The sequence below is a fragment of the Cricetulus griseus genome, chromosome 4 (assembly GCF_003668045.3).
Source record: "Cricetulus griseus strain 17A/GY chromosome 4, alternate assembly CriGri-PICRH-1.0, whole genome shotgun sequence".
Taxonomy (NCBI): Eukaryota; Metazoa; Chordata; class Mammalia; order Rodentia; family Cricetidae; genus Cricetulus; species Cricetulus griseus.
Genome location: NC_048597.1, coordinates 216,943,542 through 216,971,212, shown reverse-complemented (window position 1 = coordinate 216,971,212; position 27,671 = coordinate 216,943,542). Strand labels below are relative to the sequence as shown.

At 44.7% G+C, this 27,671-nt stretch overlaps 1 protein-coding gene across 2 annotated transcripts; it reads right to left on the bottom strand.

Annotated features, from left to right (window-relative positions):
* Positions 1-6: 6 nt before the first annotated feature.
* On the bottom strand, positions 7-27,346 carry Ip6k2 (inositol hexakisphosphate kinase 2). 2 transcript variants are annotated; one of them, XM_027414596.2, is made up of 7 exons: positions 27,194-27,346; positions 9,321-9,651; positions 7,520-7,588; positions 7,205-7,427; positions 6,260-6,435; positions 1,295-1,470; positions 7-632 (listed from the first exon to the last, which is right to left on the bottom strand). In XM_027414596.2, exons 2-7 carry the CDS (start codon positions 9,520-9,522, stop codon positions 132-134), a joined length of 1,347 nt encoding a protein of 448 aa, XP_027270397.1. In that variant the 5' UTR covers positions 9,523-9,651; positions 27,194-27,346; the 3' UTR covers positions 7-131. The 2 variants fall into 2 exon arrangements, with proteins under 2 accessions (XP_027270397.1, XP_027270398.1); XM_027414597.2 differs by lacking the exon at positions 7,520-7,588.
* Between the last annotated feature and the right edge of the window lie 325 nt (positions 27,347-27,671).

The window sequence follows — 27,671 nt, the reverse complement described above, 5'->3', positions numbered from 1 at the left end:
GGTCACAGAGGCCACTGTCTATCAGCTCCAGGCTGCAGGGGCCACCACCTGGCCATACTGGCCTCCTCCCCGGCAGCACAGCTGTGGGGGGGACACAGAGAGTCTCTCAGGTACTAGAGTAGTCAGCAAGCTCACTCCCCACTCTCCTCACTTATCTCTGTTACAATGTCTATCAGGCTCTGGAGCCCAAAGATATAGCCAGCATCCTGGCCCTCATGCACCACACTGTCCTCGCCATACAGCCTGCAGGTGGTGTGTGCAAAGTCGATCATGCGCACGTCCACTGAGCTGGCACCAATGGGTTTGTAGGCATAGGCACCAGCAGACTCATCAGCCGACTCCTCGGAGAGGTCTTCTAAGTCCTCAGCATCTGAGTCCAGGGTCACTTCTGGCCATTCCTTGCCATCATAAATGACCAGCAGGGAACTTGAATAGAAGCGGTAGGATTCCTGTCGCTCCAACACTGCCTTGAGCTCAGTTAACTTCTTGAGCACAGGGCCCAGGAGCTCACGGCGCAGGTACCGCCCATTGTGAAAAAACTGGAAAAGAGCCTCCTTGAAGCCCTGCACCGAAAGCTTCCGCCCATGGTACTTGTTCATGAACATGAGCTGCCCAGTACCTGCCTGGTACACCTGTGGGAGAGACCAGCAAGTCAGGGTCAAAAGGCATTTCAAGACATCCACACTGAATGCAAGAGGGCCATGTGACTGGCTGATGGGGTCTTGTAACTTAGTGCAAGGGTCACACAGAAGCTCATGTCTTTGATCAGCACCTACCCAGAATATGCCCCATCACCTAGGTCCAGTCACTGTATTCAATAGGTGCCCCTATTCTGCAACTATATCAACAGAGGTGGCTTAACATTGCATCCTAGTATATGGACACATACATATGGACTTAGTCTGCCATACTAGCCTCAGAGGGCTCAACTAGGCATATATGCTTTCTTTTTTAACCAGAGAGCAATAGTCTCAGGAAAGGCCAAACCTGGATTTAAAAAAATACACTGTGGTGTGTGTGTGTGTGTGTGTGTGTGTGTGTGTGTGTGTGTGATGCACACTCTACCAACTGAGATGTACCCTACTCAGTCTGTTTGTTGTTGTTTTAAATAAACCAGACTGAATGTATTTATTAAGGGAAAGTAGGAGAAACTGAGTGGGAGGAGTTTTAACTTTCCAAAGGACAAATAACCCAAATTTGAACTCTCCAGAGCATTTCAGAGTTTTATGCCACGGTGAAGTGATAGCCATTGGATACCCTCTTAGTTTTTGTTTAATATGAGTACTCTCCTCACCTGCATGCCACACACACGCACACCAATGACTGCAGATGTGCTCTGCTGACATTTTCGGATCTGGTTGGCTGCTTTCTCCTCCGAAGCATCATCACCATGCTGACGTGTGCCCATCTTGAGGTCCAGGACACAAGGCACCTCATAGCGGGAAGTCAGGTTCTCCAGCAAGATAAATTCTGAGTGGTTAAGGACAATACCCCAAAAGGAAGTATTTGCACATAATGACTAAAGAAGCCTAAGCCCACAGGACACTCCATAGCTGTGCTGTCTTCCACAAAGGGAGCTCAAATCTCAGGAGAGGTCTCAGAAGTACCCTTGATCTGTCGGGGAACTAGCATAGATAACAATAGGCAGTGTCCACCCTCAACACAGGCATAGGGCTCCCAGCCAGAGACACATATACTAAGTCTGTGCATCGCTGGGTGTCTGTACTGGCATGTGAGAACACACTAAGAGGGTAGCTGATTCACATTCCCAGAGCTGCAGTTACAGGTAGGTATGAGCCACTAGAGTTTGATGCTGGGAACTGGATTAGTGGTCTCCAATAGCAGTGTGAGCTCTTAATCACTGAACTTAATCTTTCTAGTTCAGGTTTTTATATTTTAATGCAAAATATATAATACTTTATCAAAAATATCAAAATATACAACATGTTATGGCCTAGGAAAGAGATGGTCAGGGCTGGGGAAAAGGCTCCCATGTTATGTAACCATGATGACCTATGTTTGGATCCCCAGAATCTACCTGAAACCTGGATATGGTTGCATACGTCTATAATCCACCATTCTTAAGGTGGGATGTGAGGCAATGACAACAATTTCCTGGGAGTTCTAGGACTGGATAAGCTGGAGAAGTACACAGAGAAGTGCCAACGAGACACTGCCTCAAATAAGGTAGAAGGTGAGGACATGTGAGGCTGTTCTTCAATCCCCAAATGCATGCCATGGCATGTGCTTACCCTCCCATCAAACAAGTACACATACATCACACACAAAAGTATCTGTAAAAGAAAAGATTTGATTACAGTAGCTTTCAAGTTTTATTAGAACACAGCCACCCTAATTCATTTATACTAACATCTATGGATGCTGTGCTACAGTGGCAGAGTTGTGACAATAGAGTGTATGGCCTAGGAAACCTGAAATATTCACTATTTAGTCCTTTACTGACTTCTGCTTTAAAAAAAAAAAAAAAAAAAAAAAAAAGTTTTAGTGTTAGGCAGTAGGGGTACACACCTTTAATCCCAGCACTCAGGAGGCAGAGGCAGGCGGATCTCAGTGATTGAGACCAGCCACCATGGTCTAGAGAGTGAGTTCCAGGACAGCCAGGGATACACAGAGAAACCCTGTCTCAAAACAAACAAAAAAGGGTTTAAGTTAACACCTGGGACAGGAACTACATACATCTCCTAGACTATCTTCTCCAAATCAGAAAGGAAGACAACAACTAAAGACTTGGGACAGTTGTAAGGCTTGGAGAGCTGACTCAGTGAGAGAGCGCTTGCCTACAATTCACAAGGCCCTGGGTTTGATCCCCAATACCACAAACAAAGCCTAAAACATCCTTCAACTGACAAAAATACATCCAATATGCTTAACTCATGCATTCAAGACGATGCTAAAACCACACTATGATGGCTGCCTTGGGAGGGTTAGGACTCACTTATTCATTATTCCAAACATCTGGTAAATAAAGGAAAAAGAAAATTTAGTCTCCTTCCAACTGCACCTCAAGATTATTCTTTGTGAAATTCCAGCCAATGACAAAATCGGGAAATCATGTAATGAAAAAGGGGGCTCTAAAATAATGAGGACTGAAAAATAAAGCTAAACACCATGTTTCCCAATGGACAATAGGATTCTTGCTTAACCCCCCAAAGAACTGAACCTGTATCTGATCAAATCTTTAGATCCAATTATCAACTTAACTGGAAAGAGAGGAGAAGGTGGTGAGTGCAAGACACCAAAGGGATGTACTAAGTAAAATCCAGATCATGGGAAACAACTCCATGTTCTTTCTAATGTGCACATGCATGCAAAAGAAATCCAGACATCAGGTACCTTGCTTTATCACTTCCCAAACCTTCTTGAACCTGGAGCTCACCAACTGGCTAGACCAGCTGGCCAGCAAGTTCCAGCTGTCTCCCTATCTCTGCCCTCCATCAATGGGGTTACAGACCTGAGCAGTCACACTCAGATTTTCTGTGGGTATTAGGAAGCAAACTCTGGTTTTCATGCTTGCAGAGCAAGCCCTATCTATAACCACAGAAACATCTCCCTTGTGCTGATCCTTACTTATTTGTTCTGACAAGAAATCTCAAAGACCAAAAAAAAAAAAAAAAAAAAAGAGAGAGAGAGAGAGAGAGAGAGAGAGAGAGTAGTATTTTAGAAGTCTCAAACACTTCTTCAACACTACACATGAATTTTATATGGATCTTCCCTCAAACAGACCAACGATAAAAACACATTTACTGAGATAACTAGGAAAATAAGAATATGAAATAGGTATTTTCTTTGTTGTTTGTTTTTTGAAACAGGGTTTCTCTATGTTGACCTGGCTGTCCTGGAACTCACTCTGTAAAGCAGGCTGGCCTCAAACTCAAGAGATCCACCTGCCTCAGTGCCCACTACCTCGAGTGCTGGGATTAAAGGATGAACCACTACATCCAGTGAAATAGGTATTTTATAAAAAGGAATTACTGTCTATTTTTGAGAAGTAAAATGGTATTGTTTCAAAATATCTTATCTTGCCGGAAGGTGGTGGCGCACACCTTTAATCCCAGCACTGGGGAGGCAGAGGCAGGTGGATCTCTGTTAGTTCGAGACCAGTCTGGTCTACAAGAGCTAGTTCCAGGCCAGCCTCCAAAAGCCACAGAGAAATCCTGTCTCAGAAAAAAAAAAAAAAATCTTATCCTAAAAAATGTTTTGTTGATTGATGTTCATACATGTGTACACATGTATAGAGAACTGAGGTTGACACTTGTCTTCCCCAATCACTTTTCACAATGTTTTTCTTTTGAGACAGAGTACTTAATGATTCAGCTAGAGTGGCTGGCTAATGAGCTCCAAGGAGCCTCCTGTCTCTCCCTCCCACTGCTGGAATCACAAGTGTGTCCAGCTGTTGTTTCATGGATGCTGGAAATTAAACTGGTCCTCGTGCCAAAATATTTTTACCTTTTGTGAATACATGATAAGGTATAAGCAGATAAAATGATGTAAGACTTGCTTCAGAATTAAATTTAGAGCAAAACCAAAACTATTTAAACAAGGGTAGGTGACCTAAATTAGCTCAGTGTTAAGGAGGTTTGTTTAGCCTGCACAAGGCCCTGTACCCAAAAAGAAAAAGTCAGAGCCTAGCCTGATAACTGTAGCCCTTACTCATCAAGGAAGATTCTCTTTGAAAACTAAAACCAGTCAAATGCAGAGTTGTGGAGCCCAGTCCCAACAGATACATTTACAAAACAACTCCTGCCCCTAAGTCTCAGGGAACATTGCAGAAGAGGGGGCAGAGAGAGCATAAGATTAGGGAATTCAATGTGAGGTTGTGTCTCCCAGGAATGTCAGAAGCCACACCCAAAAAGTTTCACCAACACAACTGCCAAACATGAGCTGAACAATGACAACAATGAACATGTTAAAGTGGATAAGATAACGCCCACAAGGCACCAATGCTACACACAAAGAACTACAGGCAACTCAGGGATGCTGAGAGTGGGAGAAACACTCTTCCCCAGGGAAGAGCACAGCAATTGGTTATCCAATACCAGATGGTCAGCCCTGAAAACACACATACAAGTAAAATTATACAGACTCAGAAGGTTATATTTAGAAACACACACACACACACACACACACACACACACACACACACACACACACACACACACACACACACACTCCAATAATTAATGAAAAAAACAGGCCATGAATTTAAAAGAGAGCAAGAAGGAGTATATGGGAAGGTTTGGAGGGAGAAAAGGGAAGGGGGAAATGATGTAATGAAAATGTCAGTTGTGGGGCACTGGGTAAATGCAGGTGATCATGACAGGAGATGATCAAATTCTGAGTGACTCGACCTTAGGAATTCAATTCCTAACATTCTTTATCCTAGTAAAGGTTAAAATAATTCTCAGGGATTTCAACCCGTAAGATTAAAAAACAAAAACAAAAAACAAAATAAAACCAAAAAGAGCCTGGGGGTGGGCAGAGAGGTGGTTCAGGGTTACCCTGCATGAAGGAAAAGAACAGACTCCTGTAAATGGTTCTCTGACCTGTGTGTGCCCTCAGCCCTGGCCAAATCCAACCCTGGGCTGGATTCTCAGAACTGAAACAAACAGATTTGGGGCCAGTGAATGACAGTGGAATGGAAAGAAAAAGAGGGTCCTGGTACTCTGTGTACAGCTCTGAATGGCGGACTGGTAAACCAGGACTGAAATACTGGCCCATCATTCCTCTCAACTGGTCCAGGAGTCTGAAACCAGGGAACAGCCTCTTGGCCACCCAGGCTAAAGCCCATCTGGTACAAGACAGCTTCCTCATGAAGCTCTCAGAGACCAGCTATTCTGAGATCAGGTTCTAGTCCTAAGAGAGGTGACAGTCACCCAGTGGAAATTAACCATAGCTAATATAAAACAAAACAAGGCCTGTTAGGTGGCTCAGTGAGTTCAATCTTTGGAACCTACTTGGTGGAAGGAGAGAACTCACTCCTCCAAGTTGTCATCTGACCTCACATACGCTGTGGTGCATATGTGAGAGCACACACACCACACCCACTGCAGAACACTTCAGGCAGGTGTAGTGGCAGGCACCTGTAATCCCAGTAATCAGAATAGTCTTCTAGTCCAGCTGGGCTACACAGAGACCCTGCTCTCATAAACCAACCAACTACCCAGGTTCTCTCTTCCAGCCCTCCTTGCTGCCCCTCTTCATCTCCCCCAAGGTAGAAATGCCTTATGGCAAAGGATACTGTACTGGTTTCGATGCTTTGCGTTCTCCTTCATTCTCTGTAACTGTTGTTGATGACATTTCATGCTCCAAGGGTTATAGTGTTTAAGCTGGGAACTTATATTTCCCTTTTTTTCTACACTGTAGTATAAGACTTCAGATTTCTTTAGCCACTCAAATTCTTCTTCTAATTTATGACTATAAAGAAATAAGGATTCAATGAATCATAATGTATCATCAAAATTAAATATGAAAGAATGAAGCAGTTTTCTAGAGTGATGGATATTTGATGTTGTTACAATATACATAATCTACCCAAACTCATTAAATATTTAGGTGGGTGCATTTTATCATGTATCTACTTGTAGAAAGTTGCTACTTTCTATAGCAAGACATAACAATGGCCTTTTCTCCCCAACTTATGAGACAGAAGTCTTCATTCCTCCTTTCAGGCAATAAGATTCTTGGCCTCTAGTACATTGGGTCTCCTAACTCCAAAGACCCGGGCAAAGTGAAGTGAAACTGCACTGGAATCAGTTAACCTACTTAACCACATTACACACACTTTACATTTTTATTTTATACTTTTATAAGTTCTGCCAACCTGTGGGACTTATAAGGTCCTGCCCACATGGGCCCTCACTTTGCAGAGGCTAATGGATCCTTTTGTCCCCCACTATTAGCAAGCACCCTGAGGTAAAGGAATGGCTCCAATCTGCCTGTGGCCAGGCAGGAAGAAACTGTGGAAGGAATGAGTCAATATCTTTTATAGGTGCCACTTCAGCTGTTTATGCAAAATGGCACGCTCTGACCCAGAGCCAATTAGAGACAGCAGACACGTGGAACCAGCAGCGAGTCACCTACAGGCCCACTATGAGTTCCTGGCTTCAGGGAACCAGACTATAACCAAGCCCGCAGTACTTTCTCTCCCACAAAGCACAAGACTCTCCTCTCAGTTTTTACCCACCTCTTCATCTTCTCCTCTTTCCGGTGCTGACGAACCCAATCCTTAGGACTCTTTTCTGTTTCTAGGACAAGATGTTTTTTGTTTGTCCATCTTAGCAGCTTACTTTTTGGTTCACAGTCTGAATTGTCTACAATGTCCACAGTTCCATGGTCCCCCTTTAATGGATATGCTATTAAACACAAGTTCCTGTCTTCATCTTCTTCAAAGCGCACCGACACCACACCTGAAAGGGGGGTGAGGAGCAGAAGGAACTTTTAATTCCACAGAAAAAAGCATTCTAGATAACATGATTGTAACATTTGTTTTGTTTCTTACCCTGTTCCTTAGTCTCTATGTTGCCAGAGGCCCCAAACTCATCTGCAAACCTAACAAATATCAAAACAGCTAGAAAAAAGTGACACCATACAAGACAAGCAATTAGGGAGCAAACATGGCCAAGAGAGAGGCTTCCTCTCTAGTGCACTCAACAAGGGAAGGCAAGGGCCAAAGAACTACAAGACACACTTTTCCATCATTGAAAATGTTTATTAATTTTTATGTAACTCTTCTAATACTGAGAGAGACACAAAAACATTACTCTATATAGCTTATAAGAATTTTTACGCCCTAAACAGAAACTCCGACGGCCTGGAGGCTTGCTTTAAAGCTGAGCCCGAATGAGGGGAACACAGGTGTGTGTGCCTTCAGGTGAACGCACTGAGGTGAGGGAGGACTGGGGAAGCAAAGCAAAGCAGCAAACAAACCACACAGCACAGACACCCTGGCCAAAGCTTCTACAGCACCCTACATGGGTGGCTGAGCCAAGCCATCTGTCCTCAGTTATGCTTTTATTGGTTTTTGTAGTTTTGTGTCACAAAAGAACAAAATGAACACCAGCAGATGAGGGGCAGGGACACAGACACATGGTAGCCTTGAAAGCAGCTCTCCCCTTGAGTCTCTAGGACCTGCCATGTGTAATTAGACAGTCTCTGAGGAAGGGGCTGCCAGGTGGGAGCATTTCAGCGGTGCCGACGAGCGCCTTACAGCCGACTGGCTGAACACCTTTCCTCCTAGGCCTCTCTGCCCCACGATCACTCAATCTGCTCAGTCCTTGCTGCCCGCCCGCTTGCTTGCTGCAGGGAAATGCGTGCTCACTTCTGAGGTGGCCCCCAGCTCTGGGCGCAGAGGAGCGGGAGAGGGGTGTCAGGGGACCACACTTCCCTGTGGGCATAAGGAAGGACCAAGGGGATAAAAACGGGGCAGGGGTGGCCAGCTAACAAGGGAACTTTGGCTTTGTCCTGGAAAAAATAACAGAAAAGGACCAAGTGAGGGTCCCCAACTCCCCCAGTCCCACCACATGCATTTCCAAATAGAGAGGTAACCCAGTCCATCCTGTCTTTAAAGAACAGTGTCTTAATTGTCCCAGGAAAATCTAAGTTGTTCTAGTCTTTTTTACACCTGGTAAAATCATAATTTCTTAAGATTTCTTCTCACTTACAAAAGGTCCCCTCCTCCCCAGGAAAGACCACACCATGCTGGTGGCTGATGTTCCCTTGAAGTGTATCATTACAAAAAGAGAGGAAAAAGTCGCTACATGTGAATCAAAGGGTTGCCTTCACACAGCAATTCTGGGGACATTCTGTAATAGCCAAGGACTTGAGCTAATCAGCACAATCCTCCCACTCTTGCATTCCATCTGACTCAACCCTGCTCCCAGCCTACCTAATCACCAGGGCTTCTGGTTTCCTGGAGGACAAAAAGCAGGCAGCAAGAATTCTGGGTAAAATCCTCCTAAAGTCTTCCAGAACTGTCCCCACATGGGGACTATGGGTTACCTTGAGCAAGAGACACCTGAACATAAAAATAACTATACTTCCAACAAAAATAAACTCAAAGTAAATCCAGAAAACAAAACAATTGGGCAATCTTACCAAGGCTTGAAAACTGAGGGTGTGAGGTGCCGGGCTGAGGGCCAAGAGGAGGAGGAGGGAAAACAAAAGGGTGAATGGGAGGGAGGGAAAGGGGGAGGGAGGGAGGGAGAGGGGGAGGGCTCCCAGGACTGCTGCCAGGGCCTTCCAGGGCCACAGTCCTTTACATCTGACCAGCCTGGCGACCCCTCTAGCAGCTGGGGGCTCACCTTTGTATTGGGGAGTGAATTTGCGCATCTCAGCTGGGAGGGTCTCGTAGAACTGATGCTCCCTCGGTACCAGGGGCTTGCACAGGGTTGTCTCGTTGAATCGGAGAACGCATGAATGCCCCCCAACCTGATGGACAAAGGGCTCCAGGAGGACGCCCTTGGTGCGGGGCTCCACATCCATGGTCCTGAAGGCAGGGCTCATCCTCCGGACACAGGCAGCAGGGAGAAAGGGGAGGCAGCGGTGTCCAGCGGCCAGCGCGTCCTCCGTTTACTGTCTGTCCTTACGTCTGTCTGTTTGCTCTCTGCTCCTAGGTTTGTACAGGCCAGGACACTGGCGGAAGCAAATACAATGACATGAGGTTTGGAAGTAGCCTGGGAACCGCCTTTCAGTCAGTCCTTTGCCTTCTCAGCAGGAAGACAAACAGCCTGAGCTCACCCAGGGCTCCGCCCACACTGCCTACCCCCGCCCCGCCTCCTTCCAGAAGAGACAAACATTGGGAGGGGCAGGGAGAGTAGGGCCAGGGCAGATACTGACAGGCAAAGACTGGGGCTCCAGGGGCCCCTAAACCGCCAAATACGGCCACCACAGCATTAGAAACCCACTACAACAGGCAAAACACAAAGCCACGATGGCGTAAAAGCACCGTTTTCAACACAGTATTCAGATACAACCATACCATTTTCTAATTAAGGTTGTCACACTTAAAGATAAATGGTGCCTAAGTTACTCTGCTAATTATATTTTTATAAAATGGATTTAAATACAGGGAAAACCAACTTACGCATTGTTTGATAAGATCTACTTCTTCAGGTTGTCCACAAACACTGCCCCTTGCCAAAAGCCAAGCCTCATTAACCTTATTAGCAATGGAGCTCTGAACCCGCTTTAATGATTAACCTCTGTATCTAAAAACAACTGATTGAAGCTGGCTAACTCCATTTAAAAAGATACACAGTGTTCTAGGTCACCAACTATTTTTATCAGTTTTATCCTGATCACCAAAAGATGAGGCACACCTTTAAACTAAACTTGTGCTCCTGGGGCAGTCAAGTCTCTCTCATCCACCACACAACCGGGTCCTTAGATCTGATTGGGCCCCCACAGCCACAGACCCTATCCTATCAGCAGGCTCACAGCCTGTGTACTCAGTTAACTGAGGACAGGTCAAGCTGGTTCTGTTCCCAGCTGTAACTTACAGACAGGCATCCTCACGTGGCTCTACTATACCACCTTTCAGTGACTGCTGGGCACCTTACTGAAGGAGAACTCCTCTGGTTTCCAGGACTCCCCAGGAAATGGAGGAAAGAGGAAGAGCCTGCAGCAGATATGCCCACTGTTCTTCACCAGGTAAAGCACCTACTATGACGCAGGCTTGCGATTGGACTTCTTCCTTGACCCTCATGGTATTTACATGAGACAAACACTACCCTCTTACAGATTAATGTGCAGAGGTTAGGAAACACCCTGAGCTGTCCGACCAGACAGTGAGCCACAGCTCCCAGGTAAACTCTAGGCTGCTGCTGCCAACAGTCTAGAGTTGTGTCCCAACACAACTGCCTCCAGGACCTTAGGTCTCAGGTACTCCTGCCCAGGTCTAGTATTTCTACTATTCACAGGGGACATTACCTTGTCCCATGAGTGTTCTGTCATCCAAAATTTGTATTTTCTACACAGTAATGTAAGTTGGTATCAATGTTTTTCCCCTTTCTGCTGTTGTTTGTTGGTGTTCATGTCCAAGGGTCCTGATCTCTCACCTGGAATTACCTTCTTTTCGTCACCACCACAGACCCCTCAGGAGGACATATATCCTGAGAAAAGTCCCAAAATCACATAGGCAATGGCACTGTAAGAAGGCATAAATTCTGATAATTTGAGCCTGCTACAACAACAAAGTCAACCTATGTCAGTGTTCTCTTCCCCATGAGGCAAGCTGTTTACAGGCTCAAAGAATAGAAAGAACGCGTATGTTCCAACATTCCAACCAAAGATGGGTTCCGCTATGCCTTGGCACTCAAGCTCTTTCTCGGTTTCTCTCTTCTTCCTTCCTTCCTTCCTTTCTTCCTTTCCTTCCTTCCTTCCTTCCTTCCTTCCTTCCTTCCTTCCTTCCTTCCTTCCTTCTTCTTTTTTGACACTGGGTTTCTCTGTGTAGCCCTGGCTGCCCTGGAACTAGCTCTGGTTGGCCTTGAACTCAGAGATCCACCTGCCTCTGCCTCCTGAATGCTGGGATTAAAGGCATGTGCCCCTACTGCCCGGCTCTAAAATAAATCCTGAGACTACTGAAGGAAAGCTAATGACTCACAGTCAGCCTGCCAGTAACACACAGGTCAGGGACCATACTTATTAAACAGAGTACAACACGCTCCTCAGTGCCCAGTCCTTGGAGACAAAATCCAAAGTCTTTGTCAAGATATAAAACTACCTTTGTGCCAGGCGGTGGAGGCACACGCCTTTAATCTCAGCACTAGGGAGGCAGAGGCAGGTGGATTTCTCTGAGTTCAAGACCAGCCTGGTCTACAGAGCGAGTTCCAGGACAGGCTCCAAAGCTACCCAGAGAAACCCTGTCTCAGAGAAAAACAAAAAACAAAACAACTACCTTTGCTCGAAGAGCAACGCTAGGCAGCAGGCAGGACCCACAAGTTGGGGGGCTGGGGCAGAAGGACCCAGTCTGAACTAAACAGAGTTTCAAGTCCCTTGAAACCTTTTTTTTTTTTTTTCAAAAAAAGAGATGGCTCAACACTGGCTGCAGAAGCCCAACACACAAGCCTAGTGACCTGAGTTTGCCCCAAGAAGCCATGTATTAGTGGAAGGAGAGAACATACACCCCAGAATTATTCTCTGAATGTCACATCTGTGCCAACACAAATACACATCACACACACTAAGAGACACAGTTTTGAAAGCCCCAGTGGATTTGAGTAGTAACTTAATCAAGCTGAGCACTTGAGAACAATCCCCAGAGCCCTCAACCTACAAAAACAACCTCCCTGGAGAATCACGCTTGCAATCCCATTGCTGGGGAAACAGACAAGATGATTCTTGAGGCTCATTGGCCAGACAGCCTAACTTTTATCAGTGTGTTCCAGGACCAAAGGCCCTGCCTTGAAAAAGCAAGGTGCACAATTCCTGAAGAATAACACCTGAGACTGACATGCACTGGACACACATATGCACCCATATAAACACACATGCATACATGTGTGCCATGTGTTACACACACACACACACACACACACACACACACACACACACACACACACACAAAATGCATACTACTCCTTAAATACATTCAACTAAGAAGCAGGCGGTATCTCTCATTGCTCTCTAATGAAAAATATCAATTGGTTCCAAGGCATCTATGTACAGTGTGGTCCATGGAGTGGACAGAGGCTAAAAGGCCCCACAAGACTCCACCCTTCCTAGGTCTAAGCAGGCATTAATTGCTAAACATAATATGGTGACTTTGCCACCCTCCCTTCTCTTTTTTTTTTAAGACAGAGTCTCACGGTATAGCTTTGCCTGTCCTACAACTTGCTCTATAGACTAGGCTGCCTTGAGTTCACAGAGATCCTCCTGTCTCTGCTTCCCAAGTGCTGGGATCAAAGGCATGCACCACCATGCCTAGATTCATCTTGAAGTTCATACGCAGTGATGCTCCCAGGAGAAACATCATCTTGGGTACAGGTAGGAAAAACAAGGCTCACTCTTGCCTGAGCCAAGTCTGATGACAGAGAAAACTCCCAAATGTGAAGTGGAACTAGAAAACAGACTAGACGGTAGCAAAGTGGAGCCCGAGTCTTTGCCGCTCAGTTGCAAAGTGGGGAGAGACTAATCCTTGGTCCTTGGTTCCCTTCCTCCCTTCGGGATCTTTTCTTTTATGCCCCCCCCCTCGATTTTTGAGACAGGGTTTCTCTGGGTAGCCTTGGCTGTCCTGGAACACACTCTGTAGACCAGACCTTCCTCTGCCTCCCAAGTGCTGGGATTAAAGGCATACACTGCCACCTCCATGTTCTGCAATTCTTTTGCTTCGACTGTGTTTTAACTTTACAACATGATTTAAGGGTGACATCACTGTGCAACAGGTCTCCCATTTAGAAGTAGTGAGAAAGGAGTTCTAAGTACCCTTGGACTTTCCCAGGCATTACAAAGCCCATCAATTTCCTCCCTAGACACTTCAAGAGAAAGAAAAGCACCCAAGCACCTGCCTTCTGCTCCATACACAGTTTGAGTAGGATGTTACTAGTTTTGTTTCCCTAATAAAGCAGTCTTACTATATAACCTAAAACTTTCAGCAATCTTCCTGCCTCAGACTCTGAAATGCTATGTGATTATAGGCATGTGCCACTGTGCCCAGTCTGTTAATAATTTATAAACATCCAAAGACCAAGGCTCATTTTTTCAGGAGTGCAGGATTAGCAATGGTTGCTGTGAAGTTCTTGCAATCTAGAGACCAGGAAGACCTACAAAACCCTGGCTTCAGACTCAGCAGCAGGTTTAGATTTCCACACTGCCCCACAGCTGTCCATGAAACTACAAGTAAAAGCAGAATATGACCCATCCTAGAACAAACAGGATATGAAATGCTCCCCACAGCCCACCCCAAGATGAATTAACTGTCGGTTTAAGGATCTGCTGAGTCAGTGCTGTAATATCCTTAATGTTTGTTTGTTTCCCCAGGGCTGCAGCTGTGACTAAAGCCCCTGGGCTCTCACTCACTGTCCAGAATTTACTTAATGATACAACCACGGCATCCACAGGAGGCACTTACTCTGCCTCAAGAAAAGCCCCAGGGTCAGGTATCACCAGGGATTGTGTGAGGAACTACAGCCTCAGGCACAAAACAACCCTTTCCACTGACAGTTCCACAATGGGCTCTGAGGGCACCACAGAACATCTGCTTAGCACACCTGGTACACAATCTGCAGTTACACAAGCAGGGTCAGTCACTGAAACTCTCCTACACTGCTGGTAGGAGCACAAAGCTACACAAATCATAGAGACAGAATGCAGGTAAGGAGTTACGGACAGGCTAAAGCAGAGGCCAGGGTTGAGTGAGGCCCCAGAAACCTTCAGGGTTGATAATGTTTTACATTGTAGCTTGAAGAATATGGGACTGGGATAAATATGCCAAGAACTCATGAAATCATAGCCTTAAAATCACCTCACTTTGAGCATCTTCAGTCACATACCAAGGTCAGCCTGGTTACTATCTTGGTCAAACTTAAGTCATTTTCCTAGGTTTTTTTTTTCTTTTTCTTCTTCTCTATTTCTATTGAGACAGCCTAACTATATAGTTTAGCTTGGTTTTGAACTCATAACCCAATCTCCCAAGTACTAGGACTATGGTCATATGGATAATGCCTGGTCCAATCTCTTTTCTTTTCCTCCTTCCTCAATTGTTCCCTTCCTTCTTTTTCAGACAGGATTTTGCCTTGCAGTTCAGGCTGGATCTCTCTGAGCCTCAACCTTTTTCTTGAGAAATTTTTAAATTACATTAATTCACTAATTTATCTATTCATTCATTGTGTGCACGTGGGCATAGTTCAGGGTGTGTGTGGAGGTCAGACACTTTTGGGGGTCATTCTTCTCCTTCCACTGAGTGGTGAGCTCCAGGGACTGAACTCAGGTTGTCAGGACTAACAGCAAGCACCTTTACCATTGAGTCATTTCACCTGCCCGCCTTTCTCTTTTTTAAATTGATGTGTTGTCAAGATGTTGCCCAGGCTAGCTCTAAACTCACAATGGCCCCAGAGTACCTTAGCCAAAATCAGAAATATATGCCACCATATCCCACTTACAAATCACTATGCAAGGGTCACATATTTTGATTTTCCTACCCACTATTTCCACAGTTACATCTGAGGAAGAGAGAGAGAGAGAGAGAGAGACAGAGAGAGAGAGACAGAGAGAGACAGAGACAGAGACTGAGAATGAGAATGAATAAAAGTGAGCACAGTCCTACTATGTTGCCGGCCTGTGGGCTCACGTGATCTGAGGTCTTCCTGAGCCGCTTTATTTAAAGTGCCACACTGTCTCAGTCACACTCACCGATGCACCCTGCTTTATTTTCTCTTCTTAATCACCATGAAACACCATGTTTTTAATATTGTCTGTCTCTTTTTTTTTCACCTCTGCAAGAAAACAAGCTCTAAGAACTAATATTTATTTATTTATTTATTTATTTGTTTGTTTATTTATTTATTTGTTGGGACAGGGTCTCCTTATACACCCTTGGTTGGCCTAGCACTCACTATACAGAACAAGCTGGTCTCGAACTCAGAGATCTGCCTGCATCTGCCTCAAAGTGCTGTGATCAAATGTTTGTACAACACGCAACACATTAAAAAATGTGTTTGATTTTACATATGAGGTGGGTGGGTGGGTGTGCTCGCGCACGCAAGCACAGAAGCCACAAGAGGGTGTTGGATTTTCTGCAACCAGAATCATCAGAGGGTTCTGAGCCACCACGTAGGTGCTGGGAATTGAACCTGGGTCTGTGGAAAAGGCAGTGGTCTTTAAATGCTGAGCCATCTCTCCAGTCCCTGCCACGGAAATTTTTGGCTCGTGGTTTACTTCAAAATACAAAACGAACAAACAAACAAAAAAACTTCACCACATAGAATAGACACTCCACAGACCTCAAATCACTACTGTGTCACGGATATCTACTGTCACAGATCACCAGGGTGCAAAAGGCCCCCAGAGTGTTCTGTCTAAACCCACACCAATAAGGTGAGTACAATTGTTTTTTTTTTTTTTTTTGGGGGGGGTCTCAAAACAAAAAGCTACATAATCTCTATTGTTTAAACTATAAAGACTTACAAAAAGTACTAGCTAGCAGAGTGCAGTGGCATACACCTTTCTAACCGTGACTCTCAGAAAATGAAGGCAGGAAGATCTAAAGCCAGTGGTCAGCCTGGAGGTGAGTGACCAGCCTGGGCTCCATAGCAAGACAGAGACACAGAGAGAGACAGAGACAGACAGACAGACAGAGAGAGAGAGAGAGAGAGAGAGAGAGAGAGAGAGAGAGAGAGAGAGAGAAGGCAGAAGCCAGGAGGAGGGGGAAGAGAGGGAGGCAGAATAATAGGTAGGTATTAGCTTATGACACAATGAACTGTGCACTGCAAATGTTGAAATGGGGCTGGAGAGATGGCTCAGCAGTTGAGAGCAGTGGCTGCTCTTCCAGAAAACCTGGGTTTGATTCCCAGCACCCACATGTCAGCATACAACTGTCTGTAACCCCAGTCTCAAGGGACTGACACCATCTTCTGGCTCCCTCGAGCATCAGACATGCATATGGTGCAAAGACATACATGCATGCAAACAGCCATGCGCATAAAACTTTTTAAAAGATGGTGTAGTGGTTAAAGGCGCTTGCAATCCAGTCTGACCACGTAGGTTCAATTCCCTGGAACCCACATAGTGCAAAGAACCGGTGCCCCTAAGTTGTCCTCTGACCTCCACATGTGTGAAATGTTTCAAACTCCTTAAAATACTCTGCAATTAATTCTAAGCATGTTACTTTTAACACCAAGAGAGAAAACAGTGGAGTACTCCCAAAACTGATTTAAAAACCAATGATGGCTGGGCAGCTCTTGAAGGTTTTTAAACCACCCACAAACCAACACCATTATAGCACAACTTTGGGCCTAAGAACTTCACTCCATGTTGGAGATCCTGAGAAATGGCCCACACATTCACAAGTGAAGATTATGGACCAACACACAGTCCAAGGTGCACGTAAGACACAGATGGTCAGAAGAAAAAACAACCAAATTCTCAACTTTCAATAATAATAAGGCATGACTTTAACAGAAATACGAGGTCCTAGGGGTTTTGCTTTCTTTGAAACAGGATCTCATGTAGCCCAGATTGGCCTTAAAATCACCATCCTCCTGCTTTGATCTCCTGAGTGTTGAGATCATAGGCCTGAACCACCATGAATTCCTGCTAATCAAGCACTTACTGTTTACATGGCTTCTCCATTGTTACAACTCTCAAGAGAGATACTGGTTACTGTCCTTACAGGTGTGGACATGAGGCACTTATCACAGACAACAGAAGGTACCAGAGAGCAAAGACCCAGCTGGTAACAGTAGGGTCATTCTAACATCAGAGGAGTGATAGCTTCTTGGTGGCTCTAAGGGTCCCTTTAGAGAAATGAACCTCCAAGAGCAGTAGGAACAGAGACAGGCCACAAAAGCCCTGCACAGACTTCATCTCTGGGCTCCAACACAGGATGTTCATTTTTTCAACATCAAAACCATTCTATACAAGTTTATTTCTTTGTTTATCCTGGAGCTGATGAATTGGGCTGGACTGTATCAGCATCAAGCTCCAGGGATCCTCCTGTCTTCATCTCTCCAGCACTGGGATTACAATTGTGTGTTGGGGACCAAATGCATGTCCTTGTTCGTACAAAGTAAGTGCTTTAATAGCTAAGCCACTCCCCCATCCCTTATTCTAGATCTAATAAGAAGTGGTGATTTCATCCAAGCCACACAATGCAAAATCCTTCCCCTCAACTGCCAAGGCACAAGTAAAGCTGAAAATTCTACTCTAAAACCTGTAAGGGACAGAGTAGTCCTCAGCTGCTTCTGTCCTCTAAAAGAAGCAAAAGTCAAATCACTCGATTTCTCTGTTTCATCAGACCAGACGTCTGGAATGACAGACAAGGCCCCAAGGAAAAGAAGGAGCTTTTCAGCACACCTATAATGGTCATCAGAGTAATCTGCTGTAATTAAGACTTTTCGCAATTTAAAAACCTCTATACACCTGTGATATCACACTCACAAGGAGAGGCAAGAGGACTGCAAGGCCAGTTAGTAAACAAACAAACAAAAAAAAAAAAAAAAAAAGGAAAAAAAAAGGCTAAGGCAATGTTCATCAGTTAAAATACATACTAGTGCTCTTGCAAAGGACCTGTGTTTGCTTCCCAGCAGCCACATTGGGCAGCTCACAACTGCCTACAACTCCAGCTCCAGAGCATCTGACAGCTGTGATCTCCTCAAGCACCACCGACCCATCTCCAACACAAATACACATAAAAAAAAATCCTTAATAAATAAGAAATAGCGGGTCAGTGGTGGCGCATGCCTTTAATCCCAGCACTCCGGAGGCAGAGACAGGTAGATCTCTGTGAGTTCCAGGCCAGCCTGGTCTACAAATCGAGTTCCAGGACAGCCAGGGCTACACAGAGAAATCCTGTCTCGAAAATCCATAAACAATATTAAAAGCCAGACAGTGGTGGTGCACACCTTTAAAAAAAATTGCATGCACATTCATTTTTTTTTTTCTGTCTGCATGTATGTCTGTGTGAAGGTGTTGTTGAATCCCCTGAAATGGAAGTTACAGGCAGTTGTTAGCTGCCATGTGGGTGTAAAAGCGGCCAGTGCTCTTAACCACTGGGCCATCACTCCAGCCCCAAATGTCCAGTTTTCTTGTTGCTGTTGTTTTTTGGTTTTTCAAGACACAATTTCTTTGTGTAGTATTGGCTATCCTAGAACTAGCTGGTGAACACCTTTAATCCCAGCACTTGGGAGGCAGAAGCAGATGGATCTCTTTGTTCAAGGCCAGCCTGGTCTACAGAGTGAGTTCTAGGATGGCCAGGCTACACAGAGAAACCCTGTCTCAAAAAGCAATAACAGTAACAACAACAATATTATTATTAAGAATTAAAGCTTTATTTCAATTTTAAAAATTGACTTCTGGCTTCCACAACTGTGGGGAAGTATTTGTTATTGTGAGTGCCTCAAATTGTTTAACCAACAAAACCAAATACTTCCTTTAAAACTGTAAACACCACTCCCTCAAGTATATCTAAATTATTGAGGAACGACATGGCCCCTTTATCAAAGTAACAGATTTTCTTATAGTTAAATATGTTGTTTACACCATGAATTTTTCAGTCTTAGAACCAGTTACTCCCTCTGAAAAGTTTTTGTGGAGTGTTGAAAATTGCTGTGTATTCTACCATTATGTTACATCCTCAGACCCAGGTACCCCTCTTTAAAGGCAATTCTCCATTTCTAGTCACCACCTCCTTGGTGACAAGGCTTCACAAAACACTACAGGTTCATTGTCCAGTTTTTATTACCCACTCTGCCCAAGGATAGTCAGTATTCTTCCAGGATCAAACCAGCAAAAAATGAGCCAGCCTTGTGAGAAAACCCCCAAGACTGTGCCAATCATAACACTATGTCCTAATAAAGAACCACCTACCAATTATACTTCACAAATACGAATACTGTTAAACCATCTTTAAAGTTTACTTCAAGGAAATCAAATTCAACTGATGATCTCCATAGTCCCCTCCTTGTGAGGAGAGCAGTGGGCCCTGGTCAAGGAAAATCAAATAGAGAGGGATGAGGGGTGAGTACCAAAAGTGGGAGCACTCCCACTTTTGACATCTCTCTACCCCATGTGCCCATGTGCTTATGCATTCATCATTCATATCCTCTCTCTCGCCACAAGGAGCTTATGTTACTTCCAGACAAAAACACTCTGAGAAGTCAGTCTCATTCTTGTCCCTTCCTTCCCTAGGCCTCACTTGCCCCAGACCTGTTGGTCATACCAATCAATAATCAGGACCATAGAACCCAACATGGTCGTACTCCCAAATGTCCCAGGACCCTTTACCCTGGGCTTAGAGTTCTCAATTTAGAAGTATCACCCCAACTAAGCAACAATGTTTTCAAGCATGGAGCCTTGGGAAAGTGGTCTTCAGTTACTGAAGGCCCTGCACAAATCCTACAAAGAGAAAAGGAAACAGGATTGGTGACCCAACATTCAGATATGGACATATGGTAAGAAAGCTGCAAACAGCTGGACATGGTGGCCTTTAATCCTAGCACTCTGGAGGCTGAGGCGGGCAATTCTGAGTTGGAGGCCAGCCTGTTCTAAAGAGCAAGTTCCAGGACAGCCAGGGTTACACAGAAAAATCCTGTCTTGAAAAACCAAAAAAAGAAGCCAGGCGGTGGTGGCACACACCTTTAATCCCAGCACTCAGGAGGAAAAGGCAGGCGGATCTCTCTGTGAGTTCGAGACCAGCCTGGTCTACAAAAGCTAGTTCCAGGACGGCCTCCAAAACCACAGAGAAACCTTGTCTTGGAAAAAAAAAAAAAAAAGAAAAGAAAAACCAAAAAAGGGGTTGGAGAGATGGCTCAGTGGTTAAGAGCACAGGCTGCTCTTCCAGGTCATGAGTTTGATAGCTCACAACCATCTATAATGAGATCTGGTGTCCTCTTCTGGCGTGCAGACATGCATGCAGGCACAACAATGTATACTATAATAAATAAATAAATCTTTAAAAAAAGAAGAAAAAGAAAAACCAAGTAAGTTAATAATTTTCATGGGGCTGGAGAGATAGCTCAGCAGTCAAAATCCAGAAAGGAAGGAAGGAAGGAAGAAGGAAGGAAGGAAGGAAGGAAGAAGGAAGGAAGGAAGGACAGGAGGGAGGGAAAGCAGAAAATGTTTAGTAAGACTTAACTAATTTCAACAATGTGAAAATAGGTGATTTAGTAAGTTATTAGTATTCTTCCTGTGAGGTAACTCACGAAAAAGACACTCGAGTGGAGTACGGAACATCCACCCCCTGCCCTTCCCTCACTGGGCAAGTGGACAAGTTCAAGAGTTGGCCCTGCCCCACACTAGAATGTTACAGAGGCTGACCTGCAAATCCCCCCCTAAGATAAAACTGTGAGTTCTAATAGCACTCCTACTCATGTGAGAGTCAGCATAACTCCCTGCTTAGGAAAGGGAAAGATGGTACCAAGGCATGGCACACAGGCACTAAGTTTAAAAACGCATCTAAACAAATGGACACCAAAGTGGAGACAGGCACTCCTAATTATAATTAGGTTAATCTAAGGTAAACATTGCCGCAGTCTTAGCACAAGTATTTTGTGTGAAGATGATTCAAGGCTGGGGCAGAGAAGCATTTAGGCGGTAGGCGGTGCAGTGTCACACGCTGTAGTCCCAGCACTCCAAAGGCTGATGATCTCCTAAGTGAGACTCCATCCCAAAAACCAATGTGCTGGATGTGGTGGTGCACGGCAGGCAGACCTTTCCACATTCATCCTGCCTGGGATAGCGAGTTGCAGGCCAACTATGGTGACACCCTGTCTCAAAAAACCAAAAACAGAAGTTCTTTGTTGAGCTATGTTGGAAAACTATTGTCTCTAGCAACCTATTTCAAAAAAAAATTAAAAAATTAAAACTTTGAATGTAGGGCTGGAGAGATGGCTTAGCAGTTAAAAGCACTGGTTGTTCTTTCAGAGGACCTGGGTTCAATTCCCAGCACCCACATGGCAGCTCACAACTGTAACTCCAGTTCCAGGGGACCTTCATGAACATAAAACAAACCTTTAAGGATAAGCAGGGAGGACACTTAGAGAAAACATTGTCATCTAATGTTTATTTTATACTTGCAAAACAACACCAGTCTATTACTCTCATAAAAGAAGCAATGATGATGCAATATTTTTGCATTTCCCAATGGAGCCAAGACGAGTTCGTGCAGCCCATAGGGCATCACATTTTTGTGTGTGCAACTGGAGTTTGGAAAGGCTGTTGGCTCCAAAGCAGCCCCAGCTGGAGGAGAAATACAAAGCTCAAGACAACGACTGGTACTGTGGGCTAGTATGAATGGAGGGGTTTAAGGCAGTGAAATAGCCCAGGGCACTGGGGCTATAAGTACCATAGGGTCAGCAGGAGAAAGAGTCCACTTATAACCCCTGCCTTGTGAGACCCAGCCCGGAACTAAGTGCATATATTCCTGTCCACGAAATGAAGATGCAATCACCAGACCAGGGGTGGTTCTTTCTGGTCTGTAACACATCTTATTCCATTAAAACACAAGCTTTATTCAACAATTTTTTTTTTCTTCCTTTCCCTGTACCTTTGTCTCTGAGACAGTGTTGTTATATATAACACAGGCTGGCTTTAAACTCAAGGCAATCCTTCAGCCTCAGCCTCCCAAGTGCTGAGATTATAGAGGTGTTGTCACTACATCTTATTTAGGCCATTTTTAAATGAGTGGTAAGATTAGTGGATACAAAACACTAAATATTTTCTCATTTGATCAACTGTGAATTTCTATTCTAAGTATTTAAAAAAACCAAAAAAAAACGGGCTGGATGGCTCAGGGGTTAAGAGCACTGCCTGTTCTTCCAGAGGTCCTGAGTTCAATTCCCAGCAACCACATGGTGGCTCCCAAACATCTCTTCTCGACTGCAGGGATAAATGCAGGCAGAACACTGTATACATAATAAATAAATCTTAAAAAACAAAAAGCAAGAACAAAAAGTGAATAGAAAATTTTGTAAACCTTCCATGACAGAGAGCAGACAGAAAAAGATAGCCCTGATGGCACAGCCATGTAATCCCAGCTCCTTGGGAGGCTGAAGCAAGAGGACAGCAAGCTCAAGGGCTACCTAGGATACAGAGCAAGTTCAAAACCAGTCAGGGCAATTTCCAGAGTCTTTGCTAAAAGGGGAGGAGGCATGTAGCTTGGAGTCAGCGCACTTGTCTAGCGTGTACCAGGTCCTGGAACTATCCCTAAAATGGAAAGAAGAAAACAGGTAGAAGAAACCCTGGCTGATCTCAACTACCCACAGCTCAGACAGCAGACACTGGAGTGCAATCTCCCGGACACAAAAATTTCAAGAAACCTGAAGCCTGGCATTCATCAGCCCAAAGAAAGACACTTAGGGGGAGACATCTGGCAGGAACAAAACGGAAAACGACTGGAGCGTGTATCACGGAGAGTCCAGCATAGTACTGATAACTAACTGTTAGCATTTTTATTTTTTGTAGATGCGCATCACTTTGGAGGTAGTTACATTTGACGAGCATTTAATAACAAAGCAGGGCTTTCTCTAATGTAATTCACCTTTTACTACCTGTTTTGACCTAGAAACTAGATTTCCGATATATAATCCTCCCTACCATTTCAGCCTGAACTAAGTTTCACATTGGTGACAAAAAGAACAAAACTCAGGAGCTGGTGAGATGGCTAGGTGGGTAAAGGTGCTTGCTGCACAAGTCTGGCAACTTGAATTTGATCCTTGAAATCCACGTGAACAGAAAGGAAGAGAACCAATCCCAGTGTTGTCCTCGGGCCTCCATAAATACCCCCCCATCCATACACATATAAAATAATAATAGATTTCTAAAGGTTTTAAAGACGGAGGTCTCCCTATACTGCATAGGCTATGCCTGAATTTACAATCCTCCCTGGGATTACAGGTCTGCAACATTGCTGGGCACACAGTTCACTTCTCAGTATACCTTGGTTGTTCTTTCCCAGCTTTTTCATGGGGAGGATTAATAAAAGTGACTTCAAATCCAGCTACTTATCACAACCAAAAGATTTCAAACACAACGAATGATCAATAAAAGCCAAAAACTCTATCACACAGCTGCTTCAATAAACAAATCACATGAAAAATAGAATAAGCACATATAAATTGAAGAGACTAAGAGCCACCTCAGTCTCCAGGGGTTTAGTGGTGCACACCCTTAACCCTAGCATTGGGAGCCAGAGGCAGGTGAATATGTGAGTTCCAGGACAGCCAGGACTTTTACACAGAGAAACCCTATTTCAGGGGAAAAGGAGCCACCTCATCAGAATGCTAGTAAAAACCTCAGATGGGTATATGAATATGAGAACTTTAAAAACGAAGGAATTACAAGCTTTTAAGCAGAGTAACAGTACTGTAATTACATGGCTAGCTTTTCTCCCCCTTGTTTTAAAGCATGGTAGCACAGGCTGTCCTAGAATTTGTAATCCTTCTGCCTCAGCTTTTTGAGTGCTGGAATTCACTCATACTTGGAACTTCTTGTCTTCAGAAATAAACACTAAAATATGTATAAATAAAATAACATTTCTGGAAGCTAAGGTATCAAAAGGTCCTGGATCTAACATTCAGCAAAGCAAAACAAGAAACAACAAAGACAATTCTGGATATGTACCTTCACAATCAGGTTTTCTTCTACTTTTTCTCCTTTAAAGTGAGGCAAGGTGCTGGAGAGACAGCTCAGTGGTAAGCACACTGGCTGCTCTTCCAGAGGTCCTGAGTTCAGTTCCTGACACCCACATAGTAGCTCACAACAGTCTGCAACTGTAATCCCATGAGATTTTATGCCCTCTTCTGGTGTACATTACATGCAGACAAAACCACCAAATGCCAAAAAAAAAAAAAAAAAAAAAAAAAAAAAAAGCAGCAGCAGTAGCCAGTAGCCAGGCTCGTAACTGATCTCCTAGCACTTGGGAGGCAGATCTCTGAGTTCAAGGCCAGACTGCCAGATCTACAGAGTGAGTTCCAGGATAGGCTACATAAGGAAGAAACAAGGCTAGCTGACTGTAGAGGCTCATGTAAACTTCTAGACAATAAGGCAAGAGGAGTCCTGTAAGTTCTAGGCCAGCCTGAGTTATTATGTGAGGCCTTCTTAAAAAACAAATAAATGAACAGTTAAGTAAATAAAACAGCAAGAGGTCTGTGTGGATACAACACCCAGGAATCGGTTACCTGAGTTTTGGTTTGGGGCAGTTTTTGTTTTTGATTTTTGAGAATGGTTTCTCAATGTAGGCCTAACTGACTAGTCTAGTCTTGGAACTTGTGGCAACCTACTGCTCAGCATTCCAGTGATAGGTCAGGTGTGAGCCACAACCAGCTGAAATTGGTTAACTGTTGGAAGCTGGGTATGGGTGACAAATTAAAGCCACATAACACATTATCTCTGCAAATCATGTTTTTCTTCAAAACTTTTTGATGAATTCTTAATTTTTGGGAAAAGCACATTTACTTATTAACATGATATGCTTCATAACAAACACTATTTGTTATTTTTATTACACAAAAAGACAAAATATAATTTTAAAAATAAAAATATGGCTTAAAATATAATCATAATAAAGTAATTTTCTGATTATTTTCTACCATACAAAAATGTGGTCAATTTGTAAGATAATCACCTCATGACATAAAATAATTTCCATTGTCCGAGGTGGGGGCAAATGCCTCTAGTCCTGGCACACACAGGCAGGGGCAGACAGATCTATGAGCTCAAGGCCAGCCTGATCTACAGAGTTAGTTCCAGGTCAGCCAGGGCTACACATCCTGTCTCAAACAAACACAAAAAACAGAACAACCCTTCCCTTAAAGGGAAAATTCTTCCTCAGTGCACCGTCTTTATGAGCCAACAATGGAAAATTTTCACCTTAACAAGCTGGCCTAGGAAGGCCCATCAGCCCATCCTTGTTGCCTAGATACCAGGGACATCTCTGGGGCTTAGAGGCTCTGAGTCTCCCTGCAAAGGAAACTAAGCTTCATCGGTGTGCAATTACTCCCCCTGGCACATTCCAACATTCAGGTATTTCGTTGTGTAGATTAAAATCTGTCTCCTAGGAAACTCCAAAGCACGAAAGAAGTCTATTGCATATGATAAACTGGTTTCTACAATTGTAAAAGGTCTTAAGTTTTACTCTTAAAAAAAAAAAAATCAGAATGCACGGAAACCAGTCTGAGTAACAATCAACATTTCAATCAATTTGATCTCCAAAAAAAAGGAGGCAATTAAATAGTCTGTTTATGTCAAATAGAAGTATTCATTTTATATTTCTATCTGTGACAGGGGCTGAAATTTAAACAAAACCTTGCAATTATACACTCTCCATGACAACTTAGTAAATAAGCATCTTCCTTTTCTTAAAATGTCATGGGGTGGGGGATGCACATACAGCAAACATTTTAAACACTCAACAAAACTGCTGTAAAAATGGTCCTTCAGTCTGCAACATTTTTTGTCTGTTTTATGTATTTTTTATGTTTAAAATTTTTCAGTATTTTTTCCCTTTTGGGTCTTTTGATAAATATTTATTCTCTGACATTTTAAACATGTATATGATGCATTTTGACCATATTCACTCCCTGGGCCCCTCTTATCCTCCTCCCACTACCTCCAGATCCATTTAGTACTTTTTCTCAAAACCATTCGAAATCATTTTGTTCTTGCTCTACATGAATTTTGCTAACAAAATATTTACGAGCGATGACTAGCTCCATTTCCTTTGGCATGCAGGAGCTAGTAATACATCTCACTAGTTATTACATTTTTCACTCGTTTTTCTACTAGTACAGCTCTCCTGATATTTGAGAGAAATTAAAAATTCTAAAATGAAGCAAGACGTTAAAGGAAGGATGCGGAAGACAGATGAGGTCTTGCTATCAAATATGAGAGAAATAAATATCCCACTCGTGGTAGAAACATCAGTATTAAAAAAAAAAAAGGCATCTTCTGATCAGTTTTAACGTCTTAAAAAAAAAAGACAGAAAAAAAGACAGGTTGGATGCGCAGCTCTCCCCGCCCCCCATCAGAGACGAAGGTGACTGGCACAACTGACGTCCAATACCCAAAATGGCTGCACGTCTGCGGGCCCAGGTGACTGACTGACAGACAGACAGACAGACGACAGACAGACAGACGACAGACAGACAGACAGACAGGCCCTGAGGGCACGGGCGAGCCTCATCCGAAGACGGAGACCCCGTCCGTCCTCGGTGACGGGGGCCTCGGCGGCGCCTGCCCACCGGAGACCCAGGGAGACCGCTCAACAACGGAAGGGCTCGGTGCTCGGCCCTGCCCAGCCCCAGGCGCGCCGGCAGCGCCCTCCCCTCGGGGACCCCGGCCTCCGCAGTGACCACGGACTCCACGTCCCCGAGAACAGCGGGCATTCACTCCGCGGAAGCGGGGGCCCGCTTCCCAGTGACAGCCAGAGAGCCGCCCGGGTGACCCGGGGAGCCCCCGGGGATCGGGACAGCCTCCTCCCCGAACCCCGGGCGCCAGGGCCACCGGGCGGCGGGGCGGGCGTTACCTGCGGCCACAGCCCAGTCCCGCGACGCTTCCGTCCTATTGTTTCTCTTCCACCAAAATGGCTGCGGCCGCGCTCAGCCCCGCCCCCCGAGCCTCGCTCCCGGCGCCCCTCGCTATTGGCTCGCACCCGAAGCCGCGCAAGCGGACTGGGCCGCCTGAAAGACTCTGTTGCTAGGGCGCCAGGATTCGCTTCGGGGGCTTCCGGAATGGGCGGGGGGAGGGGGCCAGCGCAGGCAGCAGGCGGAGCGTTGTCCTGGTGAGGAGGAGGAGGAGGAGGAGGATCGATTGGTCTGTGGCGTGGGTGAAGTAACCGGTGGGCTGTGGGCCAATGGGTGGATGGCAGGATGCCGAGGATACGGGTAGGTGGACAGACAGTCCTGGTTTGCCCTCGGCTGGGAAGCTTCCCAGGAATGTCAAGGACAACCGATATTCATTCTGTGACAAACTGCAAAGGTGGTCACCCTAGCAGATGGATGGAC